This window comes from Ceratotherium simum, chromosome 36, assembly GCF_057802395.1.
Source record: "Ceratotherium simum simum isolate JZ-2026a chromosome 36, ASM5780239v1, whole genome shotgun sequence".
NCBI classification, from domain to species: domain Eukaryota; kingdom Metazoa; phylum Chordata; class Mammalia; order Perissodactyla; family Rhinocerotidae; genus Ceratotherium; species Ceratotherium simum.
The window spans coordinates 11,401,160-11,423,182 of NC_141935.1; the positions used below are offsets into that span (position 1 = coordinate 11,401,160).

Genomic DNA, 22,023 nt, shown 5'->3' on the forward strand with positions numbered 1-22,023 from the left:
ATAAATTTGTTTTACTTTTTTGAGGGAAATAATTGAAAGAATTATCAATGCATAAGGAAAAGACAACCAATATTTGGTATAATTCCTAGATATATCCGGTGATAAATTGTATAACTAAAAGTCAGAATGACTTTATTCCCATTTCTACACATTACTGTTTGTTTCAACAGATGCACACACAGAGGTAAAGCAGCCATTTCTTAAACTTTTGGTGGAGTACAGAAAAAAAAGTGGCAAAATCCTACCTATTCATATGGAAAATGGCACACATTATGTAACGTATGCAAGATTTTGTATCTTGATAAATTTCTTGACATCTTTATGTAATAAAATGCAAAATTCTACTCCATTAGGAATTCTACTCTATTTAAAAATTCATTACCTCTAGGATTCAGCCCAGTGGAGTAGCAGTTAAGTTCATGCACTCTGCTTCGGCGGCCAGGGGTTCACGGAACTACACAACTCTCATCAGGCCATGCTGAGGCAGCATCCCATGTAGAAGAACTAGAAAGACGTACAACTAGGATATACAACTATGTACTTGGGCTTAGGAGATTAAAAAAAAAAAAGGAAGATTGGTAACAGATGTTAGCTCAGGGCCAATCTTCCTCAAAAAAAAAAATTCCAGGATGCCATCCATAAAAAAAAAAATTCATTACCTCTAAATAAACAATGTCTACATTAAGTAAGAACAATTTTAAGACATTCAAAGTGTAAAAAGTATAGATCATAACTGGTATTTAACTAAAGCTGTAAATTAATACATAATTACTTTAGTAATGATAATATACTTTAGTAATGTATACTGAATATACTATACTTTAGTAATGATGTAAATTATTGAATAATGGAGCTCTCACTCTTTTATTAATTTGACTATATACTATATATAGGTCATGAACATTCAAAGATGAAAATCCATACGTATATTCATTTGGAAAATGATGCATTACATTATCCATATATGTTTGAATATGTTCATCAAACTTAATGCTTGATTTTAACTGCTGTTCTAGAAAACTAATGCCTTTAAAACTATTTTTCTTATATCCAGGGATCTTTCCTGAAATACAGTACTATAAAATATGTATATATGTTTTAGCTGTGGTTCTGAGTTTTCACAGTATTGTTCCTTAAAATAATACTTGTTAGAAATGATCCTCATATTCTTGTTATTATCTGGCATGTTTGAGAACACAAGAAAACTGACCTTAATTAAAAATGTATTACTGTATTTCAGCAAAATATTAAAGTCATCTCATTCCACAGAAATTTTATTATATCTCCCATTGTGAGCCACCAACTCTATTTTATGTATGGTGGATAGTTTTTTTTTCTTTTAGTAATATTATAAAGCAATTTACAATAAGATTGAGTAATGAGGCTTATTGGATTAATCTTGCAATTTCTCTGATGGGAAGATAGGTAAATTAAATCAATTTGATTATGATTATACTTTTTAACCTGATAAATAACACATAATCTGAAAAAGTTAGTTTTCTGATTTTTTAGTTTATAGTGTCTTAAAAGATATTAAACTGAATCACATTTAGTTGATTAAACTATAATCTTCATTGAAAACATTAAATTATACGAAGCAGATATGCTTTGAAAACCCATAATATGAAAAACTATATTATAAAAACCCATAATATGTAGTTACTCAGATCACTTACATAGAATAGCCTGAGATAAAAATTTCCCATTTTAATTTTAACTTTATTTTCTGTTTCTGTTATTTATGTTTTCCATTTAAAAATTTTATTTTGTTCAAAAGCATTTCATTAAGTGACAACAAAAATCCTAACAAATAACTTTCAATCTACAATCAGTTCTAATTAGGTTGTAGTGTCATGTAACAGGGAGAGCATGGTTTTCAATTTGGGTTCAAGATCACTGCCATTGAATCCTTGCTCTGCTGCATGTTTATTCACCTGATCCTCATTTATTCATTGAACCTCAGTGATTAAACAAGGAAATGATGATGATAGTATATACCACATTGTGTTGCTGGGATGTGAAATAAGGAAATATTGGTACAATGCTTGGCATATCAAAAGAGCTCCATAAACGTTATTTTTGCTGTGAAGAAAATAAAAATAGCATATCATTTTCATCATCTGTGTCTTTTTTCTTCCTTATGGAGTTTGGAGGGCCTTCAGGTAAATTTATCTCTAATTTATCCCCCCCCTTTCAAAGGGGGAGGATCAAGCTATTCAACTGCTATTTCTATGTTATTATTCTTTAAATTCAAGAGTGACAACACAGTGTAACATTCACTATGCTCATTAGTGAGAAGAGGATTTATGTTTGTCTTTACCTGTGAACTCTGGTTCATTTGGTCTCCCTTTAGAAACTATGAATAATAGAACATAAATGAAAAGCTTCTGAGTTTGCAACGTTACATACCTGATCATGGTAATTCCTTATAATTGTACCTAAAGCTAAGAATTAATAAAAATGCTTTTATATCCTTGTTCATAACAATTTTTGAATATTAAGAATGCTTTGCTTTGATACTACTTGAAGGTGTCATCCATGTTTATGATTTGGACACCAAATCATTATCTTAGATCTCCATTTTCCCCCTTTTTCAACTATCAAAGCTACTGTCATCCTAAGGTATAGCTCAGATGCAAACTCATATGTAAATCTTTCTTTTTTTCTTTCCATGTAGAAAGAGTTCTCTTAATCTTGCCATCCATATCACTTTAATTACCTCAATTTAATTCTTATTTAATTACCACTTATTCATTCACTCAATCAATACTTTATTATTTTTTTTTTGGTAAATCCAAGAATATGTTAAATGTAACCTTTTGAGATTGACCTTTTTGCACTCAGCATAATGTCCTTGGGATCCACCAACATAGTTGCATATATCAATAACTTATTCCTTTGTATTTCTGAGCAGTATTCTATAGTATGGATGGACCAGTTTGTTTAGTCATTCAACTGTTGAGACCCATTTTGTTTTTTTTTTTGTTTTTTTTTTTTAAAGATTTTATTTATTTTATTTTTTCCCCCCAAAGCCCCAGTAGATAGTTGTATGTCATAGCTGCACATCCTTCTAGTTGCTGTATGTGGGACTCGGCCTCAGGATGGACGGAGAAGTGGTGCCTCGATGCGCACCCGGGATCCGAACCCGGGCCACCAGCATTGCAGCGCCCGCACTTAACCACCAAGCCACAGGGCCGGCCCTTGAGACCCATTTTGTCTGTTCAAACCAATACTTATTAAGCAACTTTATTTCAGGCACTTTACTAATTGTACTCAGTTGTCATTAAAATAGGAAAAAGTATTGTGCTCCTAAAACTAAGTCTAACTGGGGATGGGAGATATACGGGCAAACAGACAAAATATACAAACAAATATGCAGTGTAAATGTGCTATAATAGATGATGTAATGGGATCAGAAAGTATGACCAACCAACCTCGAAGAGTCACAGAAAGCTTTGTGGAGGAAGTGACAATCTAGTCTGAAGTTCAAGGAGAGGTTAGGGTTGGGCAGGTGAAGGGATCCAAGTGGAAATCGTGGTTCAGGTGAGAGTAAACTGCAGAAGCGAAGATCCTGAGGAGAGGGAGAAAGTGAGGAGAATTCAAGGAGTAAAATTATGACTGAAGCATAGTTGAAGTTTGGTTGATAATGGTGGTGGTACACACACAGGGGGGAGAGGTGGATGAAGAGTTAAGGAAGGGAGCATAATTTTATAAATTATTTTAAAGGGTTTGAATGTTATCCAGAGGGCAAAAGGCACAATTACATACATGGAGGTAAAGGAGTTGTATGTTCAGATTTAACTGTTTAGCAAGATAATTCTGTAGTGAAAAGAACAGACTGGAAAGAACCACATGGATGTTAGAAAGATCAATTATGAAATTATTGTAGTGATCCAGAATAGAGGCGATGATGGTAGTGTTGGGGTACAGAATGACCCAGTCAAGTAAAGCGGGTGTGGAGAGAAAGTGATAGATTTGATTCTTAGGGGGAAGAATGCATAGAACTTGGAAATTGGTTGATATGTGCGATGAGTGAGAAGGTAGGGGAAAGTAGGATTTGGGTTTAAATATTTGAGTGAATGGAAGTATCCTTTATGAGATAAGGAAACCAGAAAGAAAAAATTTGGAGAATGTTGATTTTTAGTTGACAGAGGTATCGGTTTCCAACAGAGGCAGTATATCCTGCCTTACATATGGCCTTCCTCACTTGATTCTAAGTTTCTGAGGACAGAAGCAGTATGTTTAGTGATACCTATGGTCCACTTCCACCTCAAAACATATCAGAGTATTTTGCACATTATCGGTGATGAATAAGATTTACTCTTTTATTCTGGTTTTCTTTATTAGTGATTCAACCAAATAGGAATATAAACAATGAGTAACTATGTGGAAAAACTTTTGAAAATTTACAGTTAAAAATATATTTTAATTCTTCCATCATTTTTTTGCTTGTATAATGTTATATTTAATGGATTTACTTAAGGACTATCATTTATTCCAACATATAATACGGTAATTACCATATATTATACACTATATGATAATATAATATGCTATATGTTTTAATAGATTCTGGGACTATTATATATAAATATACTTATTTTACAATAATATAATGATTCTAATATTTATTCTGTAATACAATAATATATAGTCTGCTAAATCATTTGGAAAAATGTGGCTTTTATATAAAAACAATCGCTTTGGGAATTGGAGACTTTATTTTGAAGATTTAACTTTTTATATTTACAAAGTTTGATATTAGTGATTGTGTATGTTAAGGAGCTATTTCATAGAGCAATGTAGTAGTTGTTCAAGATGAGGAATTTGGAGAATAGGTGTATGGCCTTGAACAAATCATTCAGTTTTCTTTAGACCCTTGTTCCATACAAAAAAATTTATGGGGGCCGGCCCCGTGGCTTAGCGGTTAAGTGCTCTCGCTCCGATGCTGGCGGCCCGGGTTCGGATCCCGGGCGCGCACCGACGCACCACTTCTCCAGCCATGCTGAGGCCGCGTCCCACATACAGCAACTAGAAGGATGTGCAACTATGACATACAACTAGCTACTGGGGCTTTGGGGGGAAAATAAATAAATAAAAAATTAAAAAAAAAAAAAATTTATGAGATTGAGTGACAGAGAATAGAATATGTGGTAAAATATAAACAGTTGGTGAATCTAGCTGAAGAATATCTGTGTTTACTGTACTAGTCTCTCAACTATTTTGTGGGTTTTATGTATTTCCAAATAAAAAAAATCTTTGACACAATTATTTATGAAACATTTTTGCATATGCAAGATCATAAGTGTGTTTTATTCCCTGAGAAAATATTTTGGACATATTAGCAGCAAAACTCAGTCCAAAAGCAGACATAGAAGAAATTATATAGCATGCGATGTTAATTGTTTAACAAATAGTAATCATTAGTATTTAACAACCAACTAGATATTGGATAATGAAATAATGTTGTCCAAAAGATGAGCCTTTATATGATCCACCAATCTAAAGGATATTAATTCTAAGTCAATGATTCATAATCTTTCTATCTTTGTAGTTTCAGCTATAGTAGAAATTCATTTTAATATTATAGGAAATACTTTATTTTGTAAATTTCAATATTTTATGAATTTTAAATACATATGATATGTCAATATTTTATGTAAAAGTAATGCACTGCCACCCTGGAATAGGATTACAGAGAGCTAGTGAAGAGGAACAGTTATATACTAGAATATATATACACACATATACATATATTACATAATATCCTATGTATTTATTATATATTATATGCATTAGCATATATTACTATATATGTAACATCCTTTTGGTGTGTTTTATTCTGCACAGATTACCAAACTGTTGGGTATTTGCAAACAATAAAGTTGCATGAGTTGATAATGTTCTCACTGAGTTTTATTTTGTGAGAAAGAATTTGTTATAAAGGTTGGCCATGTACTAAATATCTATTTTTTAAACAGTGTGATATTTCAATATTTACTGCTTCCTTTTGTTTTTTGAAAAGAAAAACTTAATAATTGAATACCAATTTTTATTAACCAGTACCACTTTCATTAGCACCACTTTAATGAAATACCACTTTTTTTTTAACATGAACTCATGCTTTTTGTTTTGTTTTTAATGTTTTGTCATTTTTTTTCCTTCAATCTCTTTTATTCTTCACAAAATACACCCTCACATGTTCTGGAAAATACTCTGCATTGACATTGACATTTCCTTAGTTGGTCTCTTAGGCACTTATTCAGGAATAGTAGTTTCAAGATCATTTTGCACTTTCCCCACACTCCAGGGAGTGAAATTGATGAATTCTCTTATTAGTTTAATAATTTTTACTTTCTTTCGTTGGACCTCCTGATTTCGCTTCCTTGGCAATACCAGAAAGTTTAGCTGTTTATTTCAGTAGTGACCTCCAAATGTCCTGAAAGGCATTCTATTCACTACTTTTGTCATTGACAATCTGTATTATAAAGTTATTTCTCACACAAGGGTAGAAATGGTTATTAATCCAAACCAAATAAAGGAACTAATTCGGGCCATTTAGTAATAATTAAAAAATTAGTACTCATATGCAAGGGTGATTCAAATGTGCATTTACCTGCTTTTGTGACAAACTAGGTGAATGAATTCCTTTTGTTTAATGAATATCGAGACTAATGGCCACTGTTCTAAGGATCTGTGGAATCGTACATCCTTGCCTTAATGTAATCTAACACTGCTTTTCTTTCTGTTTTGTAACTCTTCAAGGCAATTTCTCAAAGACACCTTCAGTGGAACCGTTAGGTGTCATACTTTGGTTGTTGTACATCTCTTTAAAAAGATCTTGTAAATATAATGATTTCAAGAGATCCCCAAAATTAACTTAAATATTTCGATATGCTAATAAACTATTCTTTCAGAAAAACTCATTTCTGAACAGAGGTGGGAACATGTACCCAAATTAGAAGTAGAAAAAACAGAAACAAAACCTAATACTAACATTTTTAGGTACATCGTCTACATACAATTTAAGAAAACCTTTCTGTCTTCCTATGTGTTAGATCAGGGAGTATGAAGACCATGAAACATCTTCAACACGTTTAGTAAAGAAAAGAATAAAAACAATGGTTCTGGGTAATTATATATTGAAAAATTACAAAATTTTAGAACAGGACTTTATTTTTTTTTTTAAAGTTTAGTTTTTTTTTTTTTTAATAATTTTTTTATTTTTCTTCCCCCAAAGCCCCAGTAGATAGTTGTATGTCATAGCTTCACATCCTTCTAGTTGCTGTATGTGGGACGCGGACTCAGCATGGCCAGAGAAGCGGTGCATCGGTGGGCACCCAGGATCTGAACCTGGGCCGCCAGCAGTGGAGCGTGCGCACTTAACTGCTAAGCCACGGGGCAGGCCCTAGAATAGGACTGTAAATGCCATCTAGGTCAATCGTATCCTGTTTTTATAACACGTGTGTCTTATAAAGATATGTACTTGAGCACACAGTTCGGTTCAATTTTGTGGTATAGAATTACATGATTTCACACCAATATGGAATATGTTTTGAAACACTCCTAATGTCCTTACCACCTACTAGGCACTATCCTAGGTGCTTTACATATGACAACTTTTTTGTAACAATGATTAAATGTTGCTAGCTTGAATATATTTGATCAGCAGAATAAAAAAGTGTTTAACAAAGATAAGAGATATTTACTAGTCATAGGGGGATTATACCATACCATTACACATAATAATAGTTCTTAGTTTATGAATATAAATGAAATACATTAATTTTCATATAGTAAATGGTATAATTTCCCATATAAGAAAAACAATATGTGAAAAATATCTATTTTCTGCATCAGATTTGGAAGCTATGAGTTGAATCATCTGACAATGCTACATTTATACAAATAATTGATGGGGATCCAGAATCTCCCAACTTCTATTCCAAAATCTTCCTATTATATTATGTGATCCTTTCTTATGATAAATTAAAATGTCTTCAATTGTAAGACTTATGTTGTTTACAAAAGAGGGCTTTCTTTACTCACCACAGTGGAACAACATTGGGAGAACACATAGTATGTGGGTATTGATCTTGTTAATTGTGTAGTGGGTAAGACTGAATCTGGTGACCTAGGTCTGTCATGTTGTCTGACCTGCTGTTTTGAGATACTTCATAGCTACAAAGTTATTTTTGTATACCTCTCATACATAAATAGTTTAGGATTAAATTATGAATTATAGGGTTATAACTAGAAAGCAAACTAAAACTATCATTTGCCTTATCCAAACACCAGATAAATTTAGCAACTACTATAATTAAAATATTTTACTTAATACTGTGCATTTTGATTGCTTTCTAAAAAGATTTTGCTGACTAAAAACTCTCACAACCCCAACTTTCTGATTAGCCAGTTCTGCACAGTTCTATGTGCTATAAATAATAATATTAGAAAAGATTGGTGAGGATGGAAAATAAAATTGAATTTAAATATTTGTAGAATATTTTGCGTAGCATATAGACATTGCATTGGCTGCTTTGTGTAAAGTTATTTATACTATACTACATTGGGATTACACCTCTTGTTAATTTCAAATGCTTATAAATTAATGTATGTGGTTTCAGAGTTTATGTGTAATCTGCATTGTCTTAGTTTGTGTGTGTATATGATTTTTGTAGGTATGCCTATTTATCTCATGAGTAAGACAGAGATGCACATTTAAATCTTTTGAAGTTCCTAGAAATAATTTAATTATGATTCTGTTTAAATACTCAGAGAAGTTTGTCCCTAGAGGAATAATGGGAAAATATATCTGAGCAAATACACACACCTCCACTCCCATCCACCCCTACACACATCCATCCATCCATCTATTTATATATAGAGATAGATAGATAGATACACACACACACACAGACATAAACACAATTTTTTATTTACTTTTGTATTCTTAAATCCACAGTTTTATTCCATCCAAGTTTTATGTATAATATGGAAATAACTACTTGTATATTTTTAATTCATTTTTAAAGCATTTTTCAAAATAACTGAAGTCCACAATAAAATACACCTAGTATTACAATTTATAACACAATTTATGAAATAATTAAACATATTCAATATTTATTTTGAAAGTGTTCAATGTTATGAAAAACAAAAAAAGAATTATTAGTCGAGTCTTCTGATTGTTGCTCCATAAGGCTTTAATGATGCTCTGTATGACACTGTCATGACAAGGACTCTTATGACTCAGTGACTTATTTTCCAATAAATACGAAAAGACACAAAGTTTGAAAGATATACAGCATTGAAAAAAAGATATTATTTTTGTTTACTTATTATTCACTTTTGTTATCTTCTAATGTAAAACCATGATGTTAGATTAAAAAAAAAGGGACTAGCCACCTCAGCCCCTGAATTACTAGCAGAGAATCTTCTAGGGCTAACTAATTGCCTGTGTATTTTGTCTAGGTGTTGAGGGAAAGCTAAGAGAATGAAGGCTCTAAGTCCCCAGTGGAAGCATGATATGGCGGAGCAGAGCTGGTGCTGAATTGTTCTCTCTGATGGCTCTATGGGAGTGGATAGCCCTGAGTCTTCATTGCTGGGTTTTAGCGGTTGCTGCTGTTTCGGATCAGCATGCTACAAGCCCCTTCGACTGGCTCCTCTCTGATAAGGGACCCTTCCATCGCTCACAGGAATACACAGATTTTGTGGACAGAAGCCGACAGGGATTTAGCACAAGATACAAGATATACAGGTATGAAGCAAAGGGAAAGCAATTACAGAGATATCTTCCTTGAAGGCTGTGTATAAATAAGTTTCTCTAAGGGAAAGTTTCAGATGGGAAAGGGTTATCCTCAGAAGGGTTATTATTTACTATTCACCATAGTAATGTTTTCTTGTTATTTGAAAGTATTTCTTGTAGATGTAACAAATTACAGAAAAACTAGATTATGGTGACCACTTGTGCATCACTCCCAAATTCTAGAATGCTACATTGCCTTAAAGCAAATACCAATTAACTTGGAGACTGAGTTTATCATTTTAAATAGCCAACATTTTTAAATGAATTTTCTTGAATGGCATTTCTGCCTTATACGAGCTATGTTACCTTTTTTGGCTTAAATGGAAATGGTATCTTCTACTAGTCACGGAGAAGTTGAGTCACCTCATCCTTTTTGACCTAAAAGGTAATTGTACATTCAGAAGCTGGAGGAAATGGCAGTGTAATAAAAAGAAATAGCAGATAAATAGGACATGATAGCGAAGGCCAAGGAAAAGGAGGAGATTGAGATATGTGGCCTTGAACTTTTACTGCTTTTCTATATTTGAAACTAAGTCAGTCACATGAAAGGAGTCGTATATTAAATCCAAGAGATTACCAGCCCCTCCCAAGCCCAGGGAATCCATTAACTAGGGAAATGTACAAGTGGTTGCCTGAATGGATTAGATTGTATTGATCTATGCCATAAAGAATGTTTTATGTAAAGTTATCAGTTTGGTTTGTTTCTTCGTGATTGGAGTTTACAATTCCCAGTGATTGGTTTCGCATTTATGCAGAAGCACAACTTAGTTTTGTATTTTTGTGTCTGTATCTATGTAGATCCTGTTATATAAATATTTTATTTTATGTTGTGTGTGCACCAGAGGGCACTGTGCTTCTGGTCTATATGTAGTCTTTTATACAGCATTGTGAGAAATTTATAAATCCTATCAGCAATGCGTATTTACAGAAGAGACTAAGGGTACTGAACAAGTTCCATGAAGCATCACACAATTATTGCTGTGTTATTGTTGTTGTTTTATAGAAATTTCTTAGTCCAGGCAGCCGGAGCTACAAAAAGACTTATTCTAATTTTTAAAAAAATGAAATGACAAATATTAAAGATTTTCTTTCTGAAATGCAGCAGGAAATAGTCAATATATTATGGTTCTGGCTGTATTCCTTTTCCACGTGTTTGTTGGTTTAGCCAGCTTTCCTTCACAAATTGTGTGAAGCCACTCAAACTTAAGATTATGAGAACGTCTTATATTTCAGCATTTTGCAAGAAGATTTCTAACAGTCTGTCAGGCAAACTGATGCCAGAGCATGTCTCCAGGACTTATGGCGTCTCTACTGGGAGATCTGAGGTGCTGTCTTGTGTGTGATTGTTGTGGTTTGGCTTATCAGTTGATCAGCTGTGAGTTGCAAACATGGCTTGACATGTTTTTAGTGGTTCTAGTCTGAATGAAAGAGGCATTATTTGGATCACCATAGTGAAAGGTAATGAAAACCAATGCCTTCAGAATTGTTTGCAAGGCTCATGGATTCCTTTTAGTCCACATGGGACTCTACTCCTAAAGACCTTCGTTAGCCCCATACTCCTCATCCTTCCTATGTCTTTACCTTTGTGGCTTGAATAAAGATGTATGGAAATTGTCTATTTATAAACAATGAAATAAAGTGTCCCTGTACCCCTGCCTAGACCAGGCTGTAACTTCTTACGTCACCTTTGAAACCCTGTCTAATGACGCTATGATCATTGACGGTTGCTATAAAATGAACAATATAATATATTCAGGAGGATTCCTTTTGTCTTGACACAGTGAGATATTTCATTTGTCCAACTAGTATTTCCCTAAATTTCGGAGAACGCTATCCTGTCCATTTGGTGTAATGGATCTGAGTTTTTCCTGGTGAGGTTAACCTCATTTTTGAGATATTAGAGTATTTCATATCCAAGGATTAGAACGGCTTTCTGTTTTTTGTTTTTACTTTTATTTTAGTATTTGTCTTAAAAATATAATTATTAGAGACTTTATTTTTCACAAATATTTGCCCCAAAATACAGAATTTGTGAATTTTTAAGACACATAGATGGAAAAATCAATATTTTTCCATATTAATCACTAGATTTATCATTTTAAATCATTATCATTTCAAAATGATCACATCATTTTGAAAAGTGATCAGTTGATTCTACTAGTGCTTTTTATTACTATCATAATCTTCATGCAGAGTATTGCATTGACATAGTTTCTGAAAGGCATTAGTTATGAATGTAGAACATATTCAGCCTGTTAAAATAATTAGGTCAAATCTCTTTCAGTTGTCTCTTCATTTTATCTCCTCTCCAGCAACATATTTTTCTTTTCACCTCAAATATAGAACAGCAAGATCATAACAATGGTACATTACTAGGATCATTGCCAGGGCTTAAAGAAAAAAGAAGTGCCATTTGTTTTTGACAGGGTACATTTTTGTCAACTAAAGAGACTTATATTTGTATTTTTAAAGTAAAGTGTATTATAAATATTTTTAGGTTTTTTTCTACATTATAACTTAAGAGGTGGTTATTTTCTGAGTAGATCATTGAATTGGAGGATCTAGAAGGAGCTTGCTAACACTTAACTTGTTACTTGGTTAAAGATTAAAAGTTGGATTTTTAGCCATCTTTCCCTCAGCTAAAGATTAATAATAGAATGTAAGCATAGGCATTTTAAGTAAGTGTTCTCACTTTTAGAAAATGGGCTACACCTGGAGGAATTTTGTTCCTTTCTGAAGCATAGAATAGGAGCACACTTGGCCCCTTAATAAGTTTGAGCCTTCGATTGCAGTCATGATATTCCAGAAACACCCTCAGGCTGTAGGCCCACCAGCAAATGCATAATTTCTTCCAGGCCATGGAAATCCTCATTCTTTTAATAAATTGCAGGAGCTCTGGACAAGGGACTCATTTTTAGTAAGTCAAACTTAGACACAGTTATCTGGAACCACAGATATGAATTCTAAAGTCATAGCGTGGTGATTTTTATGCCCATAAAAAAGATACTTCACATATAAATCTTCAGACACAGTGATACAAAATAAAAATCTCTTTTTTTTTTTTTTTTGCCCAGCTTCTACCATTCTTTGCTTATCCACATATGCAAGTGAATCATGGGGAAAATGATATTTTTCTTATAATCTCTCAAATCTCTTTCTTATATCTTATAATCTTTCAAAATAATATAAAGATATGCCATATTACTACAACTTAGCTTGCTTCCTCAGAACAATTTTTCAAAGTAAAATTTGAATAAGAATAGGAGACAATTGAGATAAACACTGTGCCTCACTGGTCTTTGTAGTCACGTTCCCTGAAAAAATTATATTTAAAAAATCACTCGTAAAGGACAAGATAACCTAGAAAAACATAAGCAAATATAAGGGCACTTCATACATGACAGAGGTATAATGAAATAGTGTATGGAAGAGGGTGAACTTTTGAATAAATGGTTCTGCAATTTGTGTATCTATATGAGAAAATCAGAAATTGGATCCCTTCCTCACACCATATACACAAATCTACTTTATATAGAATAAGGATTTAAGTAGCAAAGGCAAAAATACTAAATTTTTGGAAGAAAACACAGGAAAATGCTTTCTTGATACTGGGATATGTAAGGATTTCTTAAAACATAAGGCATTAAACATCAAAAATACACTGATCAATTTGGATATATTAACATTAACAGGAATATAGCCACCAGTAGTAGTGTAGATGAATGAAGTGAAAGAAACACAACACAGGAAAAATTTGCACACAGTGTGATTCTATTATAAGAAGTTCACAAAACAGGCAAAATAAATTATATTGTTTAGAGATGCACAACTAAAGATGGTTTGTAAAACCTAAAGAAAAGCAAGAAATGACTATAATAAAAGTCAAGATAATGGTTATCTTTATAAGGAGGGGAGAAGGATGGGACTTTTAGGGGAGAATATCAGGGATTTCTAAGGTAACCATAATACTCAATTTCTTAAACTGGGTGGTTGTTACACTGGTGTTCTTTAGGCTCTAAATATATATTTCAGACAATTATTCATGTGGGTTTTATATTTCACAATATAAAAAATTTAAAAAGTAAATAAATATTGTGTCAGCTTTGAATTGAAAGACTGGAGTTATCAAATTAAGTAGATTAATTCTTCCCTTTGAATTATTCCAAAATTCAATATTTACTATTAAAGTTTATTATACTCTCTTAAATTCCATATAAATATTCAATTATATGAGCAATATATGCACCATTATATTTTAGTATATATACATGCATTCATGTACAAAAATAAAATTTTTGCTTGGTACTTGTTGTTTACAAAGACCTACATTTTTTATATGTGACTTTTACTATAGGTTTCCATTGATGGTATTATTATATCAATTTTAAAAATCTAACATTCAGAGATTTTAAATAGTATATCTACAAATGGCAAACATTAAAAAAATAATTAAAACTTGTATATCTAAATTTAAATTCAATGACCATTTTACTACAATTAAAAAAACAAAAACAAAAACAAAAGCCCCATAGATAATTGACTATATCTTTGGTATTAAATATTCTGATATTTGAAAACCAAATCCATTGTACCACTCTTGTTTCTTTCTATGTTTGCATGTATTACTCAGTTTTGCTCAGTAAATATATCCTACCTAATATACATTCTCTGTTGTCAGAGACCTAATAAAATTGAGTTACACTGTTACAGTCAAGGATCCCAGTGAATCAGGCCTCCCCATCTCAATGACTTCATGTATTTCTTCCCTCATTGACTTTGGGCTTGGCCATTGGCCTTGCCTCAGTCAAAGTGGCATCAGCAAATATGATGCAAATAGAATCTTATGAAGTGCTTGTGCACTGGGCTTACCCTAAATCTGATCTGAAACCACCCTGTGAAGAAGTTCAGTCTAGACTAATGAAGGAGGTGAGGCCACATGGAGCAGAGAAGAACCAGGCCTGTTGATGTTCTCTGGACCTGCTAGCCACCAGGCAGTAACAATCACCAGACAAGTAAGCGAGGCCATCTTAGAATCTTCAGTCCCTGCTGAACTGGTAGAAAACCAAAACCACTTGAGTGAGCCTAGGCATACCAGAAGAACCAACCAGCTGAGCACAGCTGAGACTGCTCATTCTCTCACAAATCATTAACAACCACAACAAAAATCTTTTAAGCTTCTAAGTTTTGGAAAGGTTTTCTACTTACCACATATAATTGATACTAGTATTCTTCAATAGGAATATAAATTAGACAGGTATTTATTAATGATATCTTAATATGAAATGGGTAAGGATGATATCATTTATAAAGAGCTTCTTTTTAAAGAATATATATGTTTTTAAAACAAAAACTAAGGGGATTCTGGAAATGTCTTCTAAATAGCAATTCCTGACACAGTCACTCCAAATTTCCTACTAAAATACCATGGATCCATGGGGGAGGGGGAGATGAAAACTCATAACAACACAATAACTATTTGTAATACACAACTTGCTGCCAGAATATGAAAGGCATTTCAACAGTTCTAAGAATCAGTGATTAGCAAACATATTTTAATGCTTAAGATAGAGCAAGCCTAATAGTCTTGACAAAGGTGACACTTATCTTAAATACAGTTGGGAGCTATATCACTACTATCAGCTACCCATTCAGAAACCCAGTTGACGCCTAATAAAGCAACCATCTCTCTGCTGCAGGATCCTGCTTTGTGATGTAACCAGAGTGTAAATAATCGATTTCTCTCTTTCCCACCACTTTTGGAGATGGTAGTTCCCAAGAATAATATGGCAGGTGGATAGTTGCCAGATAAGTATATCCCATGTGATATTTGGGACATAAAAAAATCTAAAAAATCATTCATTGTTCATTTAAATTCCAATTTTACTGGTTGTCATGCATTTTATTTGCTAAATCTGGCAACTCTAGGAGGAAATAAGTGATTTCCAACATTGATGATTATGTATCAATGACAAGGACTCTCAGAATTAAATTAGGAACAGGAAGAGGGAGAGCCCTGAATGCAGTCAATAAAGTTTCTCATGGACCTTATTGTACAGATTGTCAGAGAACTGAATGTCGGGGTAAATCTTGCCTCACATGAAGACAGCAGCACACTGAGACTTGAGCCCAAACCTCTACATATCAGCACATTCTCCAGCAAACCAAACAGTGAAAGAGAAAAAGTGAACCACACACTCGGTTTCTTAGCAAAATCTAGGTACTGATAGAGCTCTCTTTATTCCATAAGATAAAAATAAAATAAAACAGCAATACCACCTTGGGGCTTGCAGTGTATGACAATGTGTCTGTCACATTGTAGGGAGACCATGCTTACCGAAGGAAGAAAGGAACAAATGAAAAAAAGGCAGAACAGAAGAAATAAAGAATTGGCATAAAGATTCAGTGAAAGAGATCACTTCTTTATGATCTCTTCCCCCCAACATACACATACACAAGCATATGCACACACGCACACTTGGTCTTCTCAGTAGGTAGCAAGAAATTGTGACTTCTGCAAAGCAGAAGAGATGGTAAGGAAAGAATATTTTAAAAGAAAAAGGAATTGGGTAAGATAAGGTAGTAACACAAATAAAATGCAGCAACAGGAATAAAATCCACATTAAAAACCATCACATACAGAGGTAAGTGCAAAAATCGCAAATATGGTTATGAAATTGCACAGAAACATTAAAATGTAATTCTTGGAAGAGACAATATTTAATGTGAAAGATAGTGATTAAGTTTAAATCACCTGGGTGTATAAGTTCAGATGATATAAATAAACACCTGGAAGAAGGGCCAGGTTAAAGATTGAGTAAAACCTTTAAAAAAATTAAGTAGAGAGTCAAAATTCATGTTGATTTAAATTCTTAAAAAAGGAACTGGAAAAAATAAGTTTAAGTGTTACTGCAAATCTTAAGGGTAACAACTGGTGGATATAAAAAGTGTTATATATATCTTAAAATTTCCTGCTACATGTAAAAACAAACATATCAAGGTCTAAAAATTAAATGAAAAGGATAAAAAATCATTTCAAACATGGTGACTACAGAAAACCCAAAAATATAGTTAATGTAATAAATGTGAATATTTCAAGCTCTAAAAATGATCACTGTAATGGATTCATTTGAATATGCTGCTTGTAGCCAAGTTAACTAAAACAAAATTATACCTAACATAAAAGGTCATAAAAGGTAAAAAGATGATCAATTCTCTAAAAATCCATATAATACTATCTAATGAGTAGTTTATTATATTAGATCTTCTAAAAGAAATTGAAAAAAACATAACTGTTACATGAAATTTTCATCTATCATTCTTATTCTTTATGGATGAAATAGACCACAAAAAGAGTAATGTAGAAGTGGGAAAAGGAAAATAATTTGAGTATTGAATTTAGTACAATTGTACCAATATATATAATTTTGCACTAAACATGTAATATACTTCTTAAAAACATACATGGGCTATTTATAAAATTTGATTTTATTCTAACCTACAAAAAAAAATTTAAACACAATATATCCCTACATTTTAGAGTTCTTGAAATCTTACCACACAGCCTTAAAACTAGTTATTCCAAATATAAATTTAAAGAAATTGATTCAAATATTTGCTCAAAAAATTGAAAATTCAAAGAGATTTAATGGCATTAAATATGATTTTATTTTCAAAGATATTTAATACTATGAGAAATTCTTTCCTACTCTTTCAAATATAAAGTTAAATAAAACAAACAAAAAAACTACAAAACTCAAAAACATCAAATAGGGCTTACATGACTTTTCTATGATCTTATTTTTTTAAAGTACAAACATGCACAGGGAAAAGACTATACGTAAATGCATCTAAATATTTGTTCATCTCTGCTTGGAAAGTTTTATAGATTTTTCCTCACATTTTGAGTATGTGTAATTCTTTTTTTGTGTGTGTGTGTGTGAGGAAGATCAGCCCTGAGCTAACATCCATGCCAATCCTCCTCTTTTTGCTGAGGAAGACCGGCTCTGAGCTAACATCTATTGCCAATCCTCCTCCTTTTTTTCCCCCAAAGCCCCAGTAGATAGTTGTATGTCATAGTTGCACATCCTTCTAGTTGCTGTATGTGGGACGTGGCCTCAGCATAGCCAGAGAAGCGGTGCGTCGGTGCGCACCCAGGATCTGAACCCAGGCCGCCAGTAGCGGAGCGCGGGCACTTAACCGCTAAGCCACGGGGCTGGCCCAAGTATGTGTAATTCTTATGATCGGGCAAAATACTAAATGCCATTAAAAATATTAAGATGAAACATAAGTTACTTGAAAAGCACTTCCAAATAAATAACAGTGAAATTATGACGATTTACCAGGATTATTTAAATAAAAGTTAAAAATAAAGTTAAAAAACTGAAGTCTATTCTCTCTTTGAGCCATAGCACCTATTTTTAAAATAATTATAATAAAATAAGTTTATACCACAAAGAAGAACTATAAAATAAGTCAGAAGTGTTTTATGGAATATATATATAGCGTAGACTAGGGAAGAGAAAGACATGGAACTAAATATTGTATTATCATTATGTGATTGTGCTTTCACACATTATGTCATTTAATCCTCCAAACAACCCTAATAAAATAATTCCAGTTTCACAGATTAACGAATAAAAACAGAAACCTATTTCCCTTTTGTTTTCTCCTACCCTCCCTGAATATCTCTGCATTGCGTGATGATATTGCAGTAAAATCACCTGTTGACTCCTCTGAACTATGAATGCCTTGAAAGAATCACCTTTCAGTCTTCCTATTTTATTTTTTATTTGATACACCTTATTTGATTTTATTTCTATCTTCTATCCACCTTTATATTCCTAGAGCAAGCCAGTTGCTCACCCATCGAAGACATTGGCTTTACAGCTGGGGCTGCTTGGTTTCAAAGCCAACACTCATCTCACTGAAAATATCCCCCCTTGGCTATAAGCAAGGAGACATGAATTGTTTTCTGTCTCTGTCACAAGCAACTTTGTTACCTCAGATTTATGACAATTTCTCAGATCTCAGTATCCTCATTTGTAAAATTAAGGATACAGTAGATCTCTACAGATACTTTGAGTTATGAAGTCCAATGCTTGTAATTTCAAAAGCGAAATGGGAAAATATCAGAACAGATAGATAAGCATTAACACAAAAACCAATTGTAGTTAATTCTTCTACCTGCATGCTTCTGTCTTTCGCAAAAGTCACTTATAAATACTTCTTTTAAAATAATATCTAAAATCTCATCTGTTGCTCTGTGTTCATGCCTATCTAAACATAAATTTTGTAATAATTTTCTTCTCCCCACCACTCCAATTATTTTCTATTTCTTGTTATGTTAAAGAGTCTATAGTGGGAAAGAAGCTATTGTTCCTAGTTGATTGATTTTCTACAAATAATTCCATTAGTCTGTTAGCTCATTTTACAGTGCAGTGATAAATTAGGGAGAGTATTCTAGGTAGTGATTTTACACATAAATAGCCTAAATTAATTGAATACATTTATTCAACAACTCTATTTAGTTATATCTCTAATTTTCAGTATAAACCATATAAATTTTAAATTTTATTTAATTCACAATCAAATATACATATAAATTCATACTTTAAATGTCCTTTAGTTGACATTGGAAAATTTCAGTCAGTAATAAAATAGAAATATTAATTCAAGGATTTAGGAATTATAACCTACTTTCAGAAAATGCAGTTTGTAATGGGGATTGTATATAATCTCACGATTATAAATAAAAGACATGTTTTGTAACAATTAATAGAATTTATAAGTAATAATTTTTAGTTTAATTGTGCATTTATGTTTGTTTCTATTAAAGTAAGAAAATGAATAGGACTGCTAGTTCACACAATTATTTAAAGAAGAGAAAATAATAATTATGAGTTTTTGGCATTCAAACAAATAATTTATTTGATTATTTTTCTCTCTCTGGTTCCATTTTACCAAACATTCTAATTCTTCACTGTCATTATCTCTGTGGTCTTCTTCCAAATATAATTGCCAAAATTGTCACTACTGTTTTCTTTTGTTATCACTGTCCTGGGCTTTTGAATTGCTAATACGTATTTTTTTATTGGGCACTATTCCAAAAATGCAAAGTTTAAAATTAGAGGGAAAAAAAATTGAGTAATAATACTTTCTCAGGGGTTTTCTTGGCTTTCTTCTTCACTGTGTGTGTATATGTGTGTATATTTAAATGGAATGTTATGAAAAAAGATCATTTGCAGTATATTTCTCATTGTAAGTAAAAAAAGATCCTAAAATGACATTTACTATGTCTTTTCTGCCTTTATATGAAAAATAATTAAAGTAACAGTGTTACTTAATTACAATATTTTTTTAAAAAATTCCAACTTTTAAAATATTAGTCATAAGATTAGGATATTATCTTTTATTTTAATAAGCATGTAATGTGAATAACGTAAAAGATTAGATCCTCATCTTCAAATTTTACTTTCGAAAGTTAAAGCTGAAATTTTATACTGAGTATTCATGGTTTGTAATAGATTTTATCTAATATCTACAATTAGACCAGTCTTTTATAGAAAGTAGCAAGTTTTAAATTTTTTTGAGATTACTTTTGCTATAAATTGCTTATTTTCCAATTATTTTCGATTGGAATCATAATTCCATAATCTGCCTTATGATGTAAGAATTATCTAGTAAAATTCATTTGACCTAGAGAAGAGCCTTACATCAATTAATTAGTAATATTTATCCATGGAATTTTCCTCTCATACTGAAGTGATATAACACATAGATGTCCAACAAATGTTGGTTGAAAAAATTACACAAAGGGGGTTCATATATTCTTAATTTCTCTTTTACCTATTTCTCTAAGTATTCTAGTAAACAAGGCAATTAAAAAGTATACTCTTTATTATATCAACAAACTGAGGAAAATGTTAATAAGCCTTTTTAGTTTAAGTGTAAAAGCTAATAACCCTGATTATAGGCAAAGGAGAAATTTTTATGCTCTTCAGTTACTATTAAAGAATTATTAAAAGATCTCTGAATGTTTTATTGATAGTCAAGAAATAGAAGTTTCCACAATATTTGAAAGTAGTTCACTTATGTACAAGTTAGGGCACCAATACCTCAAAACCTCAAGGTATATGAGTATATATGTGTGTGTGTATATATATATATATATCTCCTTCTCTTCACCTCTTTTTAGTAATCTCCCTTTCTTTCCCTCATATGTGCTGGCTCTCTGTTCTCTTCCTTCTTCACCGTTAAAAAGAGGCAAAGAGAATGGCCTCGCCATGCATTTGCATGTCCTTTTTCTAGCAGACACTTCCCTGGCTGCTCACTTAAATAGATGTTAGCAGCTAACTAATTAAACTACCTCTCCTGTCAGCCTGAAATTAGCAAAGGCTCTGTTTTGCTGTGGCCTTGTGTGCTGTCTTATCTTAAAGACACACACAGCCATTATCCCAAAACATAACAGAAAATCAGATGTAAACAAATACACCCAATTAAAATTTATAAAGGATTTCTTCACAATGTAATCTTTCAAAGATTAACCATTATATGAAAAGTGATTTTTTTACATTCCTCACTATATTTATCACACATAAGAATACTTTTCTATGTTTATTATAAAAAACAAAGGGTGATTTGTTTGCAATTAAATTTTCAAGAGTGAGACTTTTTTTTAACATAGTATCAAAGATCTAAGGATTGAAAAGGACCTGTTAAAATTTATCCACTCAAACTAATGATATTTCACTCAAGCTAACTAATTCCCATCTATAATATAACTGTCAAGTGATCATCCCTCTGTTCTTAAAATGTTTCCAATGATTGAGAACTCACCCCATCCCAGGATAACTGAGCCCTCATATGAACACATATGACTGTTAGGAATGCCTTCCTTGTGCAGAGCCAGCATCTGTGAGCTCGTATCCTCTGACCACTATACCAATTCTCATTCTTCATTATTTATTCATGTGCTAGTGCTCAGTCCTTCCATTATGTCCTATTTTATAGAAATAATATTTTGGTTCTATTGCACACTCTTTGTATAGCATCTTTTGATTCTCCTACCTCTGAGAGCACTGCCTGTGTCCCTATCTCATTTATTGTAACATAAAATCATATTTGGCCCATTTGACAATCCGTCAAGAATTTTCTGTTCTTGAACATTGTACTCCGACGTACTGTTTTACTTCAAATCTGCGTATCTGAAAAGAATG

At 32.4% G+C, this 22,023-nt stretch overlaps 1 protein-coding gene across 1 annotated transcript in view; it reads left to right on the forward strand.

Annotated features, from left to right (window-relative positions):
- BRINP3 (BMP/retinoic acid inducible neural specific 3) overlaps positions 1–22,023 on the forward strand; it is a 394,713-nt gene that overhangs the window by 10,782 nt on the left and 361,908 nt on the right. Inside the window, exon 2 of the mRNA XM_087424242.1 lies at positions 9,475–9,760. Coding sequence (XP_087280368.1) covers positions 9,525–9,760 — 236 coding nt within the window. The 5' untranslated portion in view covers positions 9,475–9,524. The remainder of the gene's footprint in view (positions 1–9,474; positions 9,761–22,023) is intronic.